Consider the following 20,781-nt stretch of genomic DNA (forward strand, 5'->3'; position numbering starts at 1 on the left):
AGGTGCAGCCTTTCTAAAAATTGAAATTCTTCCGGTTGCACTCTAGCAACTTCTAGATATCGCGGCACTGCCTGCACTAACTGAGTGAGCAGGGGGTTGGACTAGATGACCTCCAAGGTCCCTTCCAACTCTACTGTTACTGTAACTGCTGGGAAATGGCTGCTTTGTCTATGGAGAGTTCAAGAGAGCCTGCACTAAATTAAGGCTGAGGAAAGGCACTAGGCCCTGTTTGCTTTGGTTGCCCAGCAACCATGACGGAAGGTAGTCCCTCCCCCTTCGCTTTCTACCGACGCCTCTCAAAAGTGCTCCTCGGTCGCCTAGCAACTACCCTCCCTCCCTCCCTCCCTCCCCCTCCAACGTCACTGGTACGACGACAGGCAGGAAGCCGCGCGAGGGGCGTGGCGCGGCGACGCCGTGCGTGCATGCGCGCGCGGCGCCGTGCGTGTGACGCCATCAGCTGATAGGGTACGTGGCAGTGACGTCGCGGCCCGCCCTCTTTTCGCCTTGTTTGGCTGTTCGATGCGGAGGCCGGTGTTCGGAGCCGAGCCGCCCAGCGACGCCGAGAAACGCTCCGGGTCCGCGGGATTGGTGAGTGCGGGGCGGGGACGGAGTGTCCCTTGGGGGTGTCCCCTCGTAAAAGTCCCCCCTCCCGTCCTCGGGGTCTCCCCTCCCGAGTCGCCCCCCCCTCTTTTCCTGTTGGTGTCCCCTCGAAAGGGCTCCCCCTTCCCCCCGCTGCCTCGCCTCGAGGGGGCCCCCTCCTTTGGGGTCCCCCCATGGATTTCTGCCCCTGCCCCTCTAACCCCGGTTTCTTTCCCGTTTTCTCTGGGCTGAGGTCCCAGGCAGCTTGAACTACACCTCCCATCCTCCCCAGCCTGGTGTGAGGGGAGTAAATAACCCTGAGCCAGTGGAATTACATGTCCCATCCTCCCCAGCCTGGTGGGTTGAGGGGAGTAGATGCCCCCAAACCAATTGAGCTACACCTCCCATCCTCCCCAGCCTGGTGTGAGGGAAGTAAATATCCCTGAGCCAGTGGAATTACATGTCCCATCCTCCCCAACCTGGTGGAGTGAGGGGAGTAGATGCCCCCAAACCAATTGAACTACACCTCCCATCCTCCCCAGCCTGGTGGAGTGAGGGGAGTAAATATCCCTGAGCCAATGGAATTACACCTCCCATCCTACCCAGCCTGGTGGAGTGAGGGGAGTAGATGCCCCCCAGCCAATTGAACTACACCTCCCATCCTCCCCAGCCTGGTGGGGTGAGGGGACCAGATGTCCCTAAGCCACTTGAATCACACCTTCTATCCTCCCCAGACTAGTGGGCTGATGGGATTTAGAGGACCCCAAGCCATGAACTACACTCCCCATCCTCCCCAACCTAGTGGGATGAAGGAAGTAGATGTCCCCCAAGCCACTTGAACCACGCCTCCCATCCTCCCCAGCCTGGTGGTTCAACCCAAATCGGGTGTCCGTGTTTGCTAGGGACGGTCAGATTATTTTTTCCTTCCTTCCTCTCTTTCCTTTTGGCTATAAATGCTACATTAGACTTAAGAGACCCAGGTTCGAATCCTCCCCTCCACCTGTCAGTTAGCTTCTCCAGTTTAGATCACTTCCTGTCTTTCAAACCGAACCTACCCTACCTCGCAGGGCTGTGGTGAAATGAATCAAGGAAGAGGGAAGGTTTTGTTGTGTTGGTAGCCATTAGCTGACTTCAGCAAATGTAGGATTTTGGTGCAATGAAAACTTTTTGTCTCTTGCTTTTCGTTTCTTCTGGCATTAGAATAAAATGTTATACGTAAGATTTCTGTCTGGCCTTCAGCAATATTTAGATATAATCCCTCTGGCTGCTCCTGCATGAAGAGATCCCATATGCTCAGGCAGAACATATTAATTAACGGGGGGGGGGGGTCGTTCCTCAATTCTTCCCACTGAAATGGGGGAGGCCCAAAAAGATGGTAGCCTGTATGACGTAGCAATCTTGGAGAAGCTAATAAGCAGGGTTGGGTTTCGCCAATTCCTGAACGGGAGACCATTTAGGAACCCCGTCATAATAATTCTTTTTAATTTCTTGGTGAGTAAGTGGTTGGTCGAATGATAATTGAAGTGAGGCCCTCGGCGCTCTCTGAGCTTGCTGGTTTTCTTGCAGCTGTTTCATGACCCAACTAAGTTACATCATCAGTGCTAGAAGGGGGGAAGGAGGAGGAGGACTTGGGGGTCCTTGGTGCTCTCTGAGCTTGGTGGTTTTCTTGCAGACGTTTTACTGCCAAAGTAGGTAACATCATCAACGCTAGAAGGAGCATTTGCAACAACAACCCCCCCATTCCTTTCTAGCACTGATGACGTTACCTAGTTGGGTCACGAAACGTCTGCAGGAAAACCACCAAGCTCAGAGAGCACCAAGCACCCTTCATTCCAACCTTGAGCTACAAATAATTTCTGTTGACAATTTGAAGTATTGCAAACTTTCCTATTCAACCATCGCTGCATGTATGATCACAGATTAAGGGAACTTGGATCAGATTGATTTTATGGCATGTGAGAAGTCAGGCAGGAAAACAAAAAAAAACCCAGAAGCCGGATTTGTCAAATAAACAGTTTGCCCCGAAAGATTAAAAAAAGCTGACTTAGGTAGTTTCAACAAGTGACTTAAATGGAGAAGTTTCACTTCGTTAGGAAGGTTGCTGGCATACTGTTCATTTCCTATTCGGTTTCAGTCTTGGGTGTTATTTAGAAAAAAAAAAAACCTCCGTGCTTTTTGTTGCGTCTTTCATTTTTAGTTTTGTTCCAGCTTTCATAGGCATGAATTAAAAGCTTCCCTTGTCGTCGTCGTCGTTTTCGCTTTGAGTAATTGAAAGCAAAAGTAATTTAATTCTGTTTCAAAATAAACAACATGCCACATTAGAAGGAAAAAGATCCTGCAGAAAGAAAAAGAAAATGAAACTAAAAAAAAGAAAAAGAAAAGAGGAACAAAGTCATGCAGGACAAATATTTACAAATAGATATACACATATGAAAAGGGTAGCCATATTTCATGGGAATCTTTCATATGGGATTTCTTGCTTAAGCAGCGGGGTAGTCTAGAAGATCTCTAAGATCCTAAGATAGCAACAAAGATGATTAGGGGACTGGAGGCTAAAGCATAAGAAGAACGGTTGCGGGAACTGGATATGTCTAGTTTCATGAAAAGAAGGACTAGGGGAGACATGAGAGCAGTCTTCCAATATCTCAGGGGCTGCCCCAAAGAAGAGGGGAGTCAGGCTATTCTCCAAAGCACCTGAGGGCAGGACAAGAAGCAACGGGTGGAAACTCATCAAGGAGAGGAGCAACCTGGAACTAAGGAAAAACTTCTTGACCGTGAGAACAATTAATCAGTGGAACAACTTGCCACCAGAAGTCGTGGGTGCTCCATCACTGGAAGTGTTTCAGAAGAAATCGGACAACCATTTGTCTGAATTGGTGTAGGGTTTCCTGCCTAAGCAGGAGGTTGGACTAGAAGACCTCCAAGGTCCCTTCCTTCTCTTCTCTTCTCTTCTTTTCTCTTCTCTTCTCTTCTCTTCTCTTCTCTTCTCTTCTCTTCTCTTCTCTTCTCTGCTCTGCTCTGCTCTGCTCTGCTATGCTCTGCTATGCTCTGCTCTGCTCTGCTATGCTATGCTATGCTATGCTATGCTATTCTTAATTCTATTCTCTACTCTACTCTACTCTACTCTCTCCCTATCCCTATCCCTATCCCTATCCCTATCCCTATCCCTATCCCTATCCCTATCCCTATCTCTATCTCTATCCCTATTCTATCCCTTCCAACTCCGTTATTCTGTGAGTCTAACTCCAGAAGGCAGGAAAGAAGCAACAGATGGAAACTAATCAAGGAGAGAAGCAACCTAGAACTAAGGAGAAATTTCCTGACAGTGAGAACAATGAATCAGTGGAACAACTTGCCTCCAGAAGTTGTAAATGCTCCAACACTGGAGGTGTTTAAGAGGAGATTGGAGAGCTACTAGTCCAGAATGGTCAAGGATTTCCTGCTTGGGTGGGGAGCTGGACTAGATGACCTCCAAAGTGCCTTCCAACTCTGCTCTCCTCTAATCCCTTTCTCTCTCTTCCCTAACAGCCACAGGTTATGAGCCTCCATGAATACGAGGAAACGCCACGGCTCCCGAAACACTGAGGAAGGCGTTTACCTGGGGCCGTCCCAGACGCAGGCTTTCTCTCCGCTTGGGGCCCCTCCCGCGACGGCCGCTGCTGCTGCCCCCATCAACCCTCCCCAGCCACAGTGGGACGCCATGTCGTGCCAGGACCGCACGCACGAGTTCCGCTCGGCCTGCAAGTCCTTGCAAAGCAGAGAAGTGAGTGCGGAGAAGCGATCCCTTTTCAACCAGAAGCTTTGCCCTTTGAATGATCCTCAGCGAGATTGTTTGGCTGGTAGGAAATAAACAGCCGGTTCTTCCTGCTGCGGTTGAAATCTTTAAAAAGACAGGAAGTGGCCGTTGGTCTCCTGCCCAGCATAGAAAATTAGCATTTTCCCACCCTCGGAAAAGCCAGGATGTGTTTTTCGATGGGGTAAAAGGGCCAAGGTGGCGCAGTGGTTAGAGGGCAGCACTGCAGGCTACTTTAGGTGACTGCTAGCTGCAGTTCGGCAGTTCAAATCTCGCCGGCTCAAGATTGACTCAGCCTTCCTTCCTTCCGAGGTCGGTAAAATTGAGGACCCGTATTGTTGACGGGCAAGAGGCTGACTTTGTTAACTGCTTAGAGAGGGATGTAAAGCATTGTGAAGTGGGATATAAGTCTCAGTGCTATTGCTATTGCCCTTCCTTCCTTTCTTCCTTCTCTTTGATTCATTTATTTATCTACTCATCTTCCTTTCCTTCCTTCCTTCCTTCCCTTCGATCCATCTATTTATCTACTCATCTTCCTTCCTTCCTTCCTTCCTTCCTTCCTTCCTTCCTTCCTTCCTTCCTTCCTTCCTTCCTTCCTTCCTTCCTTCCCTTTGATCCATCTATTTATCTACTCATCTTCTTTTTTTCCTTCCCTTCCTTCCTTCCTTCCTTCCTTCCTTCCTTCCTCCCTCCCTCCCTCCCTCCCTCCCTCCCTCCCTCCCTTCGATCCATCTATTTATCTACTCATCTTCTTTTTTTCCTTCCTTCCTTCCTTCCTTCCTTCCTTCCTTCCTTCCTTCCTTCCTTCCTTCATTTTGTAAATCGCTTAGAGAGGGCTGTAAAAGCACTATGAAGTGTTATATGAGTCTTAATTGCTATTGCTATTGCTAAAATGGCAGTTTTCTCTCTCTGCCTTCTCCGTTTCCAGAATGGGCTTCACATCAACAAGCCGGCGCAGAGCGGAGCCATCCGGCAAAGAAGTGAATTTACTCTCATGGCTAAGTAAGCACCACGTTTATGTCTAGCAAGGTTGACTTGTTAAGTCAGGGTGGGCAGCGCGGAGACACCGATGAAGGCCTCTCAGCCATGGCTGCTGGAATGGGTATGCAGTCCCAGGCTGCGTTAACAGAGGGATTTGGAATATTGCATCCAGTTTTGGTTTCCACAATGTACAAAAAGATGTTGAGACTCTGGAAAGAGTGTAGAGAAGAGCAACAAAGAGGGTTAGGAGGCTGGAGGATAAAACATACGAAGAACAGTTGCTGGAATTGGGTATGTCTAGTCTGATGAAAAGAAGGACTATGGGAGACAGGATAGCAGTCTTCCAATATCTCAGGGGCTGCCCCAAAGAAGAGGGAGTCAAGCTATTCTCCAAAGCCCCTGAGGGCAGAACAAGAAGCAATGGGTGGAAATTAATCAAGGAGAGAAGCAACCTGGAACTAAGAAATTTCCTAAAAATTAACCAGTGGAACAGCCTGCCTCCAGAAGTTGTGGGTAGAGGTTTTTAAGAAGAGATTGGACAACCATTCATCTGGAATGATATAGTGTCTCCTGCTTGAGGAGGGGGTTGGACTAGAGGATCTCTAAGGTCCCTTCCAACTCTATCATTATTACTGTCTCATTCTTTTAAGGCAGAATGCGCAGGGGATAGTTTTGCTTAACTCTCGCCACAAAAAATGTCCTAAAATCAGGTGCGGCCAGGAAAATTCCTCGAGTTTTTTTTTTTTTTTTTTAATTTGATTTATATGCCGCCCTTCTCCGGAGACTCAGGGCGGTTTACAATGTGCTCAGCAATAGCCTTCATCCTTTTGTATATTTATACAAAGTCAGCTTATTGCCCCCACAAACTGGGCCCTCAATTTACCTACCTTAGAAAGGATGGAAGGCTGAGTCAACCTTGCAATTAACGACTGCAACAATTTACAATCGTAATACTGGCCTGAATTGCCATTGGTATAATTCAGGACTACCCCGTAACTCGGGAGCGATTGTCAAAAGATCATTCAGCGTAGCGAACAACGTTGCCTGTCGAGGATTTGGTCTTGTATTTGACGGCCCGTCTCTTGTGATCCTCAGGCGCATCGGGAAGGATCTGAGCAACACTTTTGCCAAGCTAGAAAAACTAACCATTTGTGAGTATCTTGGGGATTTATGCGCTGCAAAGATTATTGTGTGGCTCGTAGTAATTGGGGGGGGGATCACGGAGTGGCATCAGCTAAATTAATGGAAACCAGGAGAAGTGCAGGAATGAGAAAGCTGGCAGGTGTCTATGAATAGAAGAGAATATTTGTAGCTCAGGGTTGGATTGTGGAGTCCTTGGTGCTCTCTGAGCTTGGTTGGGGTTCTTTTTGCGGACGTTTCATGACCGAACTAGGTAACATCATCAGGGCTAAAAGGGAGTGAAGGTTGTGGAATGGAGGAGGAAGAGAATGGGTAGAGCAGCTTAATAAACTAGAGACCTGATACTATCTTGTTTCCCCCGAAAATAAGGCCCAACCAGAAAATAAGCCCTATGTCAAGTTTCGAGGTCGTCTCAAATAAATTGCATTTCAAACAAAGTCTTTGAAGAAAAACTCCTATTTATTAAGCATGACATTCTAACCTGACTCCAAACGAAGCCAACACTGACGTCCAGCCCTAAAACCCTCCCTTTCCGTTCCCCACTCCCCTGCACTCATTGGCCATTTTCCAAGTCATTCTACCCCCTAATCTACTGCTCCAGCCAAAGGAATTTCCCCCCTCCCATCCCATCTCCTAGGGGATATTATCTCCAGGGAAAATAAGTAGGTGAAAAGTCAAACGTCCCTTTCCAGACGCCTCCGCTTCTCCTTCTTATGTCAACACTAGAGTAAATGCAGGCTGAAGTGCTGACATCCTAGCATGATTTTTTTCAGGATGCTCATAATATAAGCCTTACCCCAAAAATAAGCCCCAGTTAAGATCATCAACCAAATGGATGCGTTTAATACCGTATTCCTTACCCCCTCCCCCCCAAAAAAATAAGACCTAACCAGAAAATTAATCCCGAATGCGTCTTTTGGAGCAAAAATTAATATAAGACCCGGTCTTATTTTGGGGGAAACACTTTATTTATTTATTTGATTTATATACCACCCTATTCCCGAAGGACTCAGGGCGGTGAACAGCCAACAATAAAATCCATACATACAAAATTTAAAAGCAGAATTAAAATCAAATTAAATAGTTTTGGCCCAGACAAATTAAAACCCCAATCATTTAAAACCAATTTTAAAATTTGAATATATAAAATACTAAAAATATTAAAAATTAAAAATTCTTTTATAAAAGAGGGAGAAAATTAGGCCAGGCCCGCCTGGTGAAATAAAAAAGTCTTTAGAGCGCGGCGGAAGGTGCGCAGATCCGGGATCCTCCGTATCTTTTATAGCTGTCCTGTCAGACTTCGATGCTATCTCAAAATAAATGAATTTCCAAACTGCCAATCTTTAAGGAAATCTTTTCTTTAATTGAGCACAGCCACCGGATCATGACTCGATGCGGACAAGACTGACCTTTTGCCCCCCAATCCCTCCCTTTCCGATCCCCAAATCTCTGCTTCTCATTGGCTATCTTCCAAGTCATTCTTCAGACTTCTTGTCTCGTCATTTCCCAAGAATGTCTCCCCCCTTCATTTCCACGACAACCCGACTTCAAAGGGATTTAGCAGGCAAAAGTTCAGAGCTTATCTCTCTCTCTATGCCAGCGTTGAAACGCTGACATGTCCATTTTAAGCAAGCATGACATACAAAACAAACCCAGAGATTCGTAATACTTCACTGTTCTGGATATTTATGACTTGCTGTTCTTTTCAGCCCAAACGGCTTTTAAGAGTGCTAAAATGCAATCAAGGAAGAAGGCAGTCTCCTGCCTCTTATGTTACAATCGCAACCCCAACATGGGAAGGGAAGGAGGATGGTGTAAGGCCCGGCCTCTCCCCCTTATTCAAGAAAGTAAAGACTCTTGGACGCGGTGGCTCAGTGGCTAAGACGCTGAGCTTGTCGATCAAAAGGTCGGCAGTTCAGCAGTTCGAATCCCGAGTGCCGCGTAACGGGGTGAGCTCCCGCGACTTGTCCCAGCTTCTGCCAACCTAGCAGTTCGAAAGCCCGTAAAAAATGCAAGTAGAAAAATAGGGACCCCCTTTGGTGGGAAGGGAACAGCGTTTTCCGTGCACCTTTGGCGCTGAGTCATGCGGCCACATGACCACGGAGACGTCTTCGGACAGCACTGGCTCTTCGGCTTTGAAACGGAGATGAGCACCGCCCCCTAGAGTCGGGAACGACTAGCACATAGGTGCGAGGGGAACCTTTTTACCTTTTACCTTTTAAAGGCTCTTGAAACTTAGCATTTCCAAATGAACCTTTTATTGAATAGAGGTGATAGCAGGGTGAAAAGAAAGCAGACTCTGCGGAGCCCTCAAGCCATAAAGGTAGAATAAAGGAATTAGGAACCCCTCCCAATGTGGATTCAGCCAATCCACAAGTGCAAAAATGTTATTGTACTGGCTGCTCTGAGAAAGTGATAAGGGAACTTTCTCAGGGTCATCTTTCCACTGGCTCTCTAGCCATGGAATCCGCACGGCCTTCCCTCCCCTTACATTCCCTGAGAGGTGAAAAAATGCCAGGCCACTTAAGCACCAGGCTAGAAAGTATAAATCAGTACATTGAAGGATACAGGATAGAGAACAGAACAGAAACAGAATAGGATTCTTTATTGGCCAAGTGTGATTGGACACACAAGGAATTTGTCTTGGTGTATACGCTCTCAGTGTACATAAAAGATAAGAATCATAAGGTACAACACTTAACGATAGTCATAAGGTACAAATAAACAATCGAATCATACTAGGAAACAATATTAATATAAATCGTAAGAATACCAGCAACAAAGTTACAGTCATGCAGTATAAGTGGGAGGAGATGAGTGATAGGAACGATGAGAAGATTAATAGTAATGCAGACTTAGTGAATAGTTTGACAGTGTTGTGGGAATTATTTGTTTAGCAGAGTGAGGGCGTTCGGGGAAAAACTGTCCTTGTGTCTAGTTGTTCTGGTGTGCAGTGCTCTATAGCGTCGTTTTGAGGGTAGGAGTTGAAAGAGTTTATGTGTCAGCGTCTCACCGCTGGCATAGAGAGGAGAGAGATAAGCCCTGAACTTTTGCCTGCTAAATCCCTTTGAAGCCCGGTCGTCGTGGAAATGAGGAGGGGGGAGACATTCCTGGGAAATGAGGAGACAAGAAGTCAGTGGAGTGACTTGGAAGATAGCCAATGAAAAGCAGATAATTGGGGATCGGAAAGGGAGGGATTGGGGGGCAAAAGGTCAGTCTTGTCCGCATCGAGTCATGATTCGGTTGCTGTGCTCAATTAAAGAGAAGATTTCCTTAAAGATTGGCAGTTTGGAAATTCATTTATTATGAGATAGCATCGAAGGCTGACATTATGTCCAGGATGCGAGGGGTCTGTAAATATTTTCCCAGCCCTCTTTTTGACTCGTGCAGTATACAGATCCTCCATGGAAGGCAGATTGGTAGCCACTGTTTTTTCTGCAGTTCTAATTATCCTCTGAAGTCTGAGTCTGTCTTGTTGGGTTGCAGAGCCAAACCGGACAGTTATAGAGGTGCAGATGACAAGACTCGATAATATCGGGGAGAAAGAAAGAAAGTATAAATGCAATAATAAATGCAGGGGTTCCCCCCTTGAGGAATGGCAGATTCATGGATCTGACAGATGGGAAGGGAAAGGGAGGGAGGGAGAAAGAAGAAAGGGAAGGAAAAGAGGGAGGTGGAAAAGGGAGTGAGGAAGGAAGGAAGGAGAGAGATGGATAGGTAGGGAGCAAGGAAGATGGGAAGGGAAAGAGGGAAAAGGAAGGAATAGAGATGGAAGGGAGGAAATGGAGATAGATTGGTGAAGGGAAGGGGTGAGGAGGAAGAGGAAGAGGAAGGAAGGAGTGAAGATATAAGAAAATGGAGAGTGAGAGGACAGAGTGGGGCCTGGTGTGGTTGCTGGGGGATACAGGGAGGGCAGGCAAAAGTAAAATAATAATAATAATCACCCTGGATCTGACTCTTTGCCTACCCAGTGGCCAAACGGAAATCGCTCTTCGACGACAAGGCGGTGGAGATAGAGGAGCTGACTTACATCATCAAACAGGTAAGGAAGGCGGAGGTTGCGGAGCCCGCAGGGTGAAAAGAATGCCCAGCCCTTCTGTCGGCCTCGCTGCCCTCATCCCTCAACCCCGTTTCCCTTCCTCCTCGCAGGACATCAACAGCCTGAACAAACAGATCGCACAACTCCAGGAGTTTGTCAAAGCCAAAGGAAGCCTGACCGGCAGACATGTGCAAACACACTCCAATACGGTGGTGGTATCTCTGCAGGTGAGGCCTTCGGAGCCGCAGGAAAAAAAAAACAAAAACCCCAGAAAAACCCTTTTCTAAATTTTGGGGAGTGGGTGGGGGAGGAGATTGGGAGGGGGGTGTTGTGAGGAAGAGGCTGCAGTGGGGCCCGTCTGGCAGGATTGAACATGGGGCTTGCTTCCCCTGCCCCCCCCGACCTCCCGGTGCTGAAGTTACAGATACCCGGAGCTAATCCTTGGCGCATCTTAAAATACGCTTCCTGCAAAATGTTCACCCCCGCTAGTACGTTCTGCTCAGGGACGTCGGGGAGTGGGGGGGGGGCACCAGCAACGGGAAAAACGGTGGGAGTCGCAGAGCAGGAGAAGAAACTCGTGATTTTTGTCCTCACTCCCTCCTCCTTCCTTTTTGTAGTCGAAGCTGGCTTCCATGTCCAACGATTTCAAGTCCGTTTTGGAGGTGCGGACGGAGGTGAGTTGCTGGTCAGCTGTGGTTTTTATGCTTTGCCCTGAGGAGTTGCTAGGCAGTAGCTCTTTTCACAGGAGGGGAGGGGGGAAGGAAGGAAGAAGCAGAAGTGAAGTGAAGGAAAGGGAAAAGGAAAGGAAGGGAAAGGAAAGGAAAGGAAAGGAAAGGAAGATAGAAGAAATGAAAGGAAAGGAAGATAGAAGAAACGAAAGGAAAGGAAAGGAAGATAGAAGAAAGGAAAGGAAGAAAGAAGAAAAAAGGAAAGGAAAGGAAGATAGAAGAAAGGAAGAGAAGATAGAAGAAAGGAAGGGAAACGAAAGGAAGGAAGATAGAAGAAAGAAAGAAGAGAGAAGAAAGGAAGGGAAACGAAAGGAAAGGAAGAAAAGAAAAAAGAAAAGGAAAAGAAGATAGAAGAAAGGAAAGGAAGATAGAAGAAAGGAAACGAAAGGAAGGAAGATAGAAGAAAGGAAATGAAAGGAAGGTAGATAGAAGAAAGCAAGGGAAAGGAAGAGAAGATAGAAGAAAGGAAGGGAAATGAAAGGAAAGGAAGATAGAAGAAGAAAGGAAACGAAAGGAAGGAAGATAGAAGAAAGGAAGGGAAAGAAAAGGAAGATAGAAGAAAGGAAACAAAAAGAAGGAAGATAGAAGAAAGGAAGGGATATGAAAGGAAAGGAAGATAGAAAGGAAAGGAAGAAAGAAGAAAAAAGGAAAGGAAAGGAAGATAGAAGAAAGGAAAGGAAGATAAAAGAAGAAGGGAAACGAAAGGAAGGAAGGTAGAAGAAAGAAGGGAAAGGAAAGGAAGGTAGAAGAAAGAAAGAGAAGATAGAAGAAAGGAAAGGAAAGGAAGATAGAAGAAAGGAAAGGAGAAAGAAGACAGGAAAGGAAAGGAGACAGTAGCCCTTTTCACTTTCTTAGCTTTTGGGGAGGGGGAGGGGAGGAAGGAAGGAAATCGAGACGGGAAAAAGGGTATAGAACAGCAGGAAGGGGAAAGATAGGGGAGAAAGGAAGGAGATGAAGATGGAAGGAAGGAAAAAGATAGATTGATAGAGGATAGATAACATACGGTGTGAGAGAGGGGAGGGGTATTTGTATAGATAGATAGATATATCCACATGGTGAGATAGAATAATATAAATAGAGACAGGGTAAATAGAGCCATAGATGCTAATCTCGGTTGTCTGCCTGGCCCCTCCCTAATCCCGTGACCCTGCCTCTCCCCCCCCCCTGACTTTCCTTCCCCAGAATCTTAAGCAGCAGAAAAGCCGGCGAGAACAATTCTCCCGTCCCCCAGTGACCACCTCTGCAAACAACCTCGGTGAGTTTCCCCCACACTCTCGTGGGGCAGAATCGGCTGATGCCGGGATCGCTTTGGGCTGGTGAAGGAGAATGGGGGTGAAACCTTTGCCCGTCCCCTGGAAATGGGGGGCTTCGGAGGCGCCGCTTCTGACCTTGTCTCCTCCTACAGGGGGTTCCAGCGTGCTTCAGGACGAACGCCGGTACTCGGGAGATGTGGCCATTGACATGGACAATCGGACGAGTCAGCAGTTGCAACTCATCAATGAACAGGTGCCTTGGAGACGGGGACGCACAAAGGAGGAAGTGGAATGTTGTCCTGTCTGTCTGTCCATCATCCATCCATCCATCCATCCGTGTCTATCTACCTATCTACCCCATCTCCCTTTCTATCATTTATCTGTGTCTATTATCTGTCTGTCCATCCATCCATCCACCTACCTACCTACCTACCTACCTAATTCCTTTCTCCCTTTCTATCATTTATCTACTGTATCAGTCTATTTATCTGTCTATCTGTCTATCCATCCATCTATTCATCTATGCACCCCCATCTCTCTCTCTTTCTGTCTATCCCTATCTTCCTATCATTTATCTATCTATCTCTGTCTATTATCTATCTATATCTATCATCTCTATCATCTATCTATCTCTCTGTGTCCATTCATCCATCCCTTTCTCTCTCTCTCTCTCCCTTTCTATCATTTATCTATCTATCTCTGTCTATTATCTATTCGCTATTTATCTATCTGTCTGTCTGTCTATTCATTCATTCATCCATCCATCAATCCATCTCTCTCTTTATCCCTATCTCCCTTTCTGTCATTTATTTATCTGTCTATTGTCTGTCTGTCTGTCTGTCTGTCTATCATCTCCCTCTCTCATCTCTATCTATCTATCTATCTATCTATCTATCTATCTATCTATCTATCTATCTATCATCTATCTGTGTCTATCTATTCATTCATCCATTCCTTTCTCTCTCTCTCTCTCTCTCCCTTTCTATCATTTACCTATCTATCTCTGTCTGTCTATTATCTATCTATGTCTATTCATCCATCGATCCATCCATCTATCTATCTAAGTCTGTTTGCTAACCTCCTGGGCTTGCGTTAAATTTGTAAACAGGGTCGCCGGGTTTAAAGGCGGCCATCTTTAAGTTTTGCAGAACTACGCTTAACTTTTCAGAACAATGATTTGGAAAACGCCGAAAGAACAGACCCCCCTGTTTAAAAAACACACCGACTTTACTTTTTTCCTTTATTTTTTTGCAGGATTCATACATCCAGAGCCGGGCGGACACTATGCAGAACATCGAATCGACTATCGTAGAGCTGGGCTCCATATTTCAGCAACTGGCGCATATGGTCAAAGAACAGGAGGAGACGATCCAGAGGTTAGAGGCCCAAGCTGGCTTCTCACAGGCTTCTAACTAAGCCATGGTTTGCTCAGCAGCGGCTTGTTAAGCAACCACAAGCTTAGAGGGTTGATTAACATTGTGGTGAATCGGCCATCTGCGATGAATGGACAATAGTCCTCGACTTACGACTGTTCTCGCTTAGCAAAGGAAATTTTGTGGCTTGCGAGAACTAACTGTAGTCCTCGACCTACGACCGTAATTAGGATCGCAAGTGGTGACGGCGGTTAAAACGAGATGGCTTCGCTAAATGACCTCCCCACCCCCCAGCTCTCCTTGATGCAGCTATTAAACAGACAAGCAGGCTGTTTGGCAGAGTAGGGGGTGCGATGGGTGGGGGGAGGCCCTGGAAGGTCCAGAGATCTTCGAAGAGTTAAGTGTGCAATGGTTGATAGGATGGGGAGCCAGACCCATCCTAAACTTGTGGGGACCAGGATTGGTAGGGCAGTGGGGTGAGGTCAGGGGATGCTTCTGCAGTGTCCCTGGGGTCGGTCGTAAAGGGAACATGTCCAACATGTTTATTCATTTATAAAATTTATTGGCTGCTCATCTTATCATAGGGCAAGTTACATTGAAAAACTTAAAAAGATGTTAAAACGAAGGACACGGCAATCAACCAGCATGTGAGCCCTTTAAAAAAATCTAAAATCTTTCCTTCTATGTCGATGGAGATTCTCAGTCATCCAGGTGTCAGGGTTGTCTCAAAGGGGCTTTTTCAAGAGACAACTGGACTCTAGTTTTTGTTTGAAGACGTTTCGCTTCTCATCCAAAAAGCTTCTTCAGCTCTGACTGGATGGAGGAGAACGGAAGGATTGTTATTCCTTGCAGACAGCTGGTCGTTTGCATCCTTTTTAGAGGGTCGTTGCCAACACAACACACATGCACACTTCAAACCCAAGAATACACTAAGGCAGAAGCTTGCCCACCCCAAGAATAAAAAACACCCAGACAGAAACCGAGCAACGTGGTATATGCAGTACAATGCAGTGAGCCATGCGCAGATCTGTACATTGGGGAAACAAAACAACCACTTCACAAACGCATGGCGCAACATAGGAGAACAAATCGATCGGGACAAGATTCAGCAGTCCAGCTGCATTTCAAAGACAAAAGGCCGCTCTTTTGAAGATGGCAAAGTCCACATTTTGGATAGAGAGGGGTCAAAGAGGCCATCTATGTCCAAATTGAACAGCCTTCTCTCAACTGAGGGGGAGGAATACGACATCACCTATCTCCAATCTACAATACAGTCCTTTCAGCAGTTCCAAGAAGGCTCCACACCCTATTTTGCACCACTCAGGTGACCCTGAGGACACAGATAAACCTCCAAGTAGCCTCAACAAATCTCTAAAAAAGGATGCAAGGAGTATAAAGCCTTCAATTCCCCACCATCCGGTCAGAGCTGAAGAAGCTTCTTGGAATGAGAAGCGAAATGTCTTCAAAGAAAAAACAAAGCTGCCACTTGAAAGAGCTGAAGAAGCTTCTTGGATGAGATAAGTAAAACGTCTTCAAAGAAAAGGTAGCTTGGGGGTTGGTGGTAAGGAAACTGGGGGTAGGGGGAGCTCTCCTGCTAAGGAAGCCCACTCCTCAATTTTCCCTGCCGTTCTGCCCCTGACGTAGAATCGACGCCAACGTGGAGGACACCGAGCTCAACGTGGAAGGCGCCCACATGGAGATCTTGAAGTACTTCCAGTCGGTTTCTTCCAACCGGTGGCTGATGGTGAAGATTTTCCTCATCCTGATCGTCTTCTTCATCATCTTCGTGGTCTTCTTCGCCTGACGGAGGAAGGGGGCTTGCTTGACCCCCCGTCCCCTTCCTCGTCGCCCTTCCTGAGCCGTGACGAACACTGGACACTGCCACGTTTTTGCAAAGCTAGCCGGCAAAGAGCAGAGGTGGGGTGGGGGGGGTGTGCAGGGCCGCGCCGCGCCTCGAACCCCGCGCCGAAGACTCTTCCGCACCGCCTTGCCCTTCGCTGCGGTTCCTTCGGCCGAAACACACGGCTGCCCCCTTGTTGCGGAGCACAAGAGCATTATGGGGTGGCCTCGCGGCAGAAACACCCCCCCCCCCTCGTCGAATGGGACTCAGCCCAGGGAGCGTGTGTCAGTGCCGCGTTGCTCAACCAGGCCCGTTTTGTAAGATGGGTGGGCTTCAACTCCCAGAATTCCCAGAGCCAGCGCACTTTAAGTGGGGGTTGGGCTTCTAAGTCCCATGTTGGCTGGGGTGAATTCTGGGAGTTGAAGTCCACCCGTCTTCATGTTGGCCAGATTGAGCAACAGTGAGGTAGTGGGACCAGTATCTTCCTTCCTTCCTTCCTTTTTTTTGTGCGTGTGTGTATATTTTCCCAACCTCGGCTGTGCTAACCGCAACCCTCTTTATTTTTATTTTTTATTTTTTAAAAGAAAGATGAGTATTTCAGAACGGGATCCAAACTTCCACGCCTTCCTCCTTGGTTCCCAGCGATGAGAGAGGATCCAGGAGGATGGCCACACGCAGAAGGCCGGATTCTCTCCCTCTTTTTAACATATTTAAGTTGTCTTCTTTCTTCCTTTTTTTCCTTTTTTTCTTCTTCTTCTTCTTTTCCGGGACTAGTTCTTCCCTACCAGGCCCTTTTGCCCAGCTGCTCTCTCCCTCTGAAGACAGCCCTCCCCTCCCCACTCAGTAGGCAGGTTTTTGTAGCACGTTTTGAGCCTTGCTGACCAAGTGTGTCTTCTCTAAGCTAAACTGGAATGGCAGATCCGTTTCTCGCTCATCGTTGGGAAGGAGCCCCAGTTCTTTGACCGGTTGACAGGTTTTCCTTCTCCTTTTCTCCTTTCCTCTTCCCTTCTTCTCCTGCTCCCCGTCCCCATCCCCTTCTCCTCTTCTCTTCTTCCTTCTTTTCTCCTCTTCTCTGTCTGTTTGTTCCCTTCTCCTTTTCTCCTCCTTCCCTTCCTCCATCTCTTCCTCCTTTTTCTCCTTTCCTCCTCCTCCCCTCCTTCATTTCTTCTTCCCTTCTCCTCTTCCTCCTTTCCTCCTTTTTTTCTCCTCCTCCTCCTCCTCTTCTTCCTTTCTTCCTCCTCTCCTCCTCCCCTTCTCCATCGCTTCTTTCCTTCTCCGCTTCCTCCTTTCCTCCTTTTTTCTCCTCCTCTTCTTCCTTTCTTCCTCCTCTCCTCCTCCCCTCCTCCCACTCTTCTTTCCTTCTCCTCTTCCTCCTTTTCTCCTCCTTCCCTCCTCCCCTTCTCCATCTCTTCTTCCCTTCTCCTCTTTCTCCTCCTCTCCTCCCCCGCATCCCCAAGCAGATTTGCTCTCTGTTGCAGGAGCAAAGAATCTGTACAACTCAAAGCTATGAAAGTCTGTAATACGGCTGTAATTTTCAGCCCTGGCTGATCACAAAAAGCTCTGGGCGTTTTGAGTTCATCCACCTTTAGACCAGGTGAGATTTTTCTGCCTCCCCGTCCCAGTACTGCTGTTCCATTTTCCGGTTCATTTGGGCTTCAACGGTTAACCTTCCCCTCTCAAGAAGGGAGCAGAGAAAGCATTCCTGCTTTCCCCCCCCCCCCCAAAAAAAACTTAATTTTTACACTACTGGAGATTAATAAAACGTATTCTTTAATCTCCTTCCTTATTATTATTATTATTTTAAAGCCTACGCTGGAGCCATGTCATCTCCCTCTTGGCCTAGTTATGGTGGCTGAACCGTGACTTCCTTTCCCTCTCTTTCTTTTTTCCTTTTCTTAAATTAGGGAGCTGGGATTTTCTTCCTCCCCTCCACCCACTTCGCAACTTTGCCCTTAATGTCCCACTCTTGGTATCTTCTTCCATTCTTCAAAAACTTCTTGCTCCTTCTGAAAAAGACTGTGCCAGTACCAAGGGAGCGATTTCTCCGCTGCGGCTGAGTGGTGGTGGTGGTGGTGGGGGGAAATCAGCTGTTTCTAATCTGAATTCCAGCACCAAGCGGTCCCCAGCTCTTCCTTGTGCTCTGAAAACTATTAAACGGAAAAAAAAAAATCTACTTTAAAACCAACATCTTGCCCCTTTCTACGTCTTGTATGCCGCCTTTTGATCGGATGCCTATTAACTATTTTGCCGTCCGCTTTCGTCGGTGGCTCGGCGGCTAAGACGCTGAGCTTGTCGATCGAAAGGTCAGCAGTTCAGCGGTTCGAATCCCTAGTGTGCCGCGTAACGGGGTGAGCTCCCATGACTTGTCCCGGCTTCTGCCAACCTAGCAGTTCGAAAGCAGGTAAAAAAAAAAATGCAAGTAGAAAAATAGGGACCACCTTTGGTGGGAAGGGAACAGCGTTCCGTGCGCCTTTGGCGTTGAGTCGCGCCGGCCACATGACCACGGAGACGTCTTCGGACAGCGCTGGCTCTTCGGGTTTGAAACGGAGATGAGCAGCGCCCCCTAGAGTCGGGAACGATTAGCACATATGTGCGAGGGGAACCGTTACCTTTATCTTCGTCGATGGAGTTTCTCAATCATCCAGGTTCTCGGTTGTGGCAAAAGCGCTTTTTCAAAAGGCAACTGGCCTGGGGTGTTTGTTTGTTTTTTTCCTTGAAGACGTTTCACTCCTCATGTCAGAAGCTTTCTTCCCTTCTGCAGAACAGAAGCTTCTTGGATGAGAAGCGAAACGTCTTCCAGGAAAAAAAAAAAAAGAAAAAGCAAGAAAGTCCAGTTGCCTTTTGAAAAGCACCGTTGGGACATCCGCTTTGGTTTAGGGGACGCGTTCAGCCTACAACAGGGATGTTGTGCGAATCCAGCCTGTGGGATTAATGTACCTTTTTTTGTTTGGCCTGCAAATCCAGAAGACTAATTTAAGTCTGTTTAGGATGTGTTAAAACAGGTGTGTTTAGTGTGCCATGAGCTCACTAGGTGCAATAATAGTTAGGTGCAAAAAAAACTAGGTGCAGTAACAGCCACAGACGAAGTCACACCTCAACATGTACAAGCATTCACTTAATAACCGGGGCCAAAAAAATGGTCATAAAATCAGGCGCGACTCACATAACAGCCATCTTGCTTAGCAAGAAATGTTGAGGTCCTTAAATATTGTAAACCGAGGACTATCTGTACAGCACCTCAGGGTAGCATACTTAAGCGTCATGTAAATTCACAGGTCTTTGGATCATTGGATATAAATTACATTTTTTAAAAAAACGTTCAGATACGATGCCTGCTTTGTTAACATGATCTTTGAAATTTCCCAAGTATAGGAACATTTTTTGCTGGGGGGAAAAAAAAATAAACCTATTTTGTTTAAACCTATGAGGCCTGACTTTTGGTAAATCATAGGATTTAAATGCATTTCCTTTCTTGGGGCGTCTTAAAGCACTTTGCAGTTCCTGTAATCTAGCAGTCCCATTACAGGTAGTCCTCGGTTTAACGACTGCAACGGAGCCCAAACTTTCCATTGCTCAGGACAGTTAAGGGAGTTTGGACCCATTTTACGACCTTTTTTTTTTTTTTTTTGCCACCGTGAAGGGAATCCCCGCAGTTAAGAGTAACATGGGTTGTTAAGCGAATCCGGAGTCCCCATTGACGTCGCTTGTCAAGAAAGAGAATCACGTGACTCTGGGACACAGCAAGCGTCATAAGTACATGCCAGTTGCCAATTTTGATCATGTGACCACAGAGATTCGGCAATGGTTAAGTGTGAAAAAATGGTCATAAATCACTTTTTTTCAGTGTAACTTCAACCAGTCATTAAATGAAGGACTCTTCAAAATATCTCTCTCTCTCTCTTTCTCTCTCTCTCTCATCTATATCTATCTATCTTATCTATTTTATCTATTATTTCTATCATCTACTATATCTAATCTATTTTATCATTTCTATATATCTAATCTATTTTATCTAATCATTTCTATCATCTACTGTATATCTATTTTATCTAATCTATCTAATCTATTTTATCAAACTATCTTATCTATATCATTTCTATCATCTACTATCTATATCTAATCTAATCTATTTTATCTATCATCTATATTTCTATCATCTATCTATATCTTATCTATCTAATCTATTTTATCTATTTTATTATCTATTTTATCTATTTCTTATCTATAATTTTTATCTATATCTTATCTATCTAATCTATTTTATCTATCATTTCTATCATCTATCTATCTAATCTATCTTATCTATTATTTCTATCATCTATATCTATCTAATCTAATCTATTTTATCTATCATTTCTATAATCTATATCTAATCTATTTTATCAATCTTATCTATCATTTCTATCATCTATATATCTATTTTATCTAATCTATCTAATCTATTTTATCAATCTATCTTATCTATCATTTCTATCATCTATTTTATCTATTTCTTATCTATAATTTTTATCATCTATATCTTATCTATCTAATCTATCAATCTATCTTATCTATCATTTCTATCATCTACTATCTATCTAATCTATCTTACTTATCTATCTGTAGTCCTCGAACTTGGCTGCTTTAAGACTTGTGGACTTTAACTCCCAGAGTTCTTCAGCAAGCTATGCTGTCTGGAGAATTCTGGGAGTTGAAGTCCACAAGTCTTAAAGCGGCCAAGTTTGAAGACCTCTGATATACATATATCTTGGCAACTTTGATAAGCCCACCAAGCGTGGCTTAGCATCCCACTGGCAACCGGTGCAGGGCAAAGCATCCCTCCAAACCACCATTCAGGGCCAACCCTAACCAGGCTTAAAAGCTTGGCCACTCTTAAAAAAAAAAAAAAAAAAACCTTCCATTCTCTCTTCCCCCCCCCCGCCCGCACCACAATCCTAAATCTATGGTCGCAAAGTGGGCTAGAAGGGCGCTGCGGGGAAAGCGCGCCTGCGCGGCAGGCAAGGACTTTTTTTTTCCCCTCCCTCCCGGAAACCGTGTCGCCCCCACCGGAAGCTC

General features: G+C 46.1%; 1 protein-coding gene across 1 annotated transcript; it reads left to right on the forward strand.

The window, feature by feature from the left end:
- Window positions 1-506: 506 nt before the first annotated feature.
- STX5 (syntaxin 5) lies at window positions 507-17,911 on the forward strand. Its single transcript, XM_070950889.1, has 11 exons — window positions 507-588; window positions 4,108-4,342; window positions 5,301-5,374; window positions 6,449-6,504; window positions 10,465-10,535; window positions 10,643-10,759; window positions 11,150-11,206; window positions 12,443-12,515; window positions 12,666-12,766; window positions 13,768-13,889; window positions 15,531-17,911. Exons 2-11 carry the CDS (start codon window positions 4,127-4,129, stop codon window positions 15,688-15,690), a joined length of 1,047 nt encoding a protein of 348 aa, XP_070806990.1. The 5' UTR covers window positions 507-588; window positions 4,108-4,126; the 3' UTR covers window positions 15,691-17,911.
- Window positions 17,912-20,781: the final 2,870 nt, after the last annotated feature.

This window comes from Pituophis catenifer, unplaced genomic scaffold, assembly GCF_029215685.1.
Source record: "Pituophis catenifer annectens isolate HBS135680 unplaced genomic scaffold, rPitCat1.0.hap2 SCAF_10, whole genome shotgun sequence".
NCBI lineage: Eukaryota > Metazoa > Chordata > Lepidosauria > Squamata > Colubridae > Pituophis > Pituophis catenifer.

Excerpts from the sequence above, each read along its gene's own strand:
- STX5 (XM_070950889.1), top strand. The coding sequence starts at position 4,127 with ATGAATACGAGGAAACGCCACGGCTCCCGAAACACTGAGGAAGGCGTT. Across the intron at positions 4,343-5,300 it reads AGTCCTTGCAAAGCAGAGAA|AATGGGCTTCACATCAACAA; the intron begins GTGAGTGCGGAG and ends CTCCGTTTCCAG. Across the intron at positions 11,207-12,442 it reads TTTTGGAGGTGCGGACGGAG|AATCTTAAGCAGCAGAAAAG; the intron begins GTGAGTTGCTGG and ends TTCCTTCCCCAG.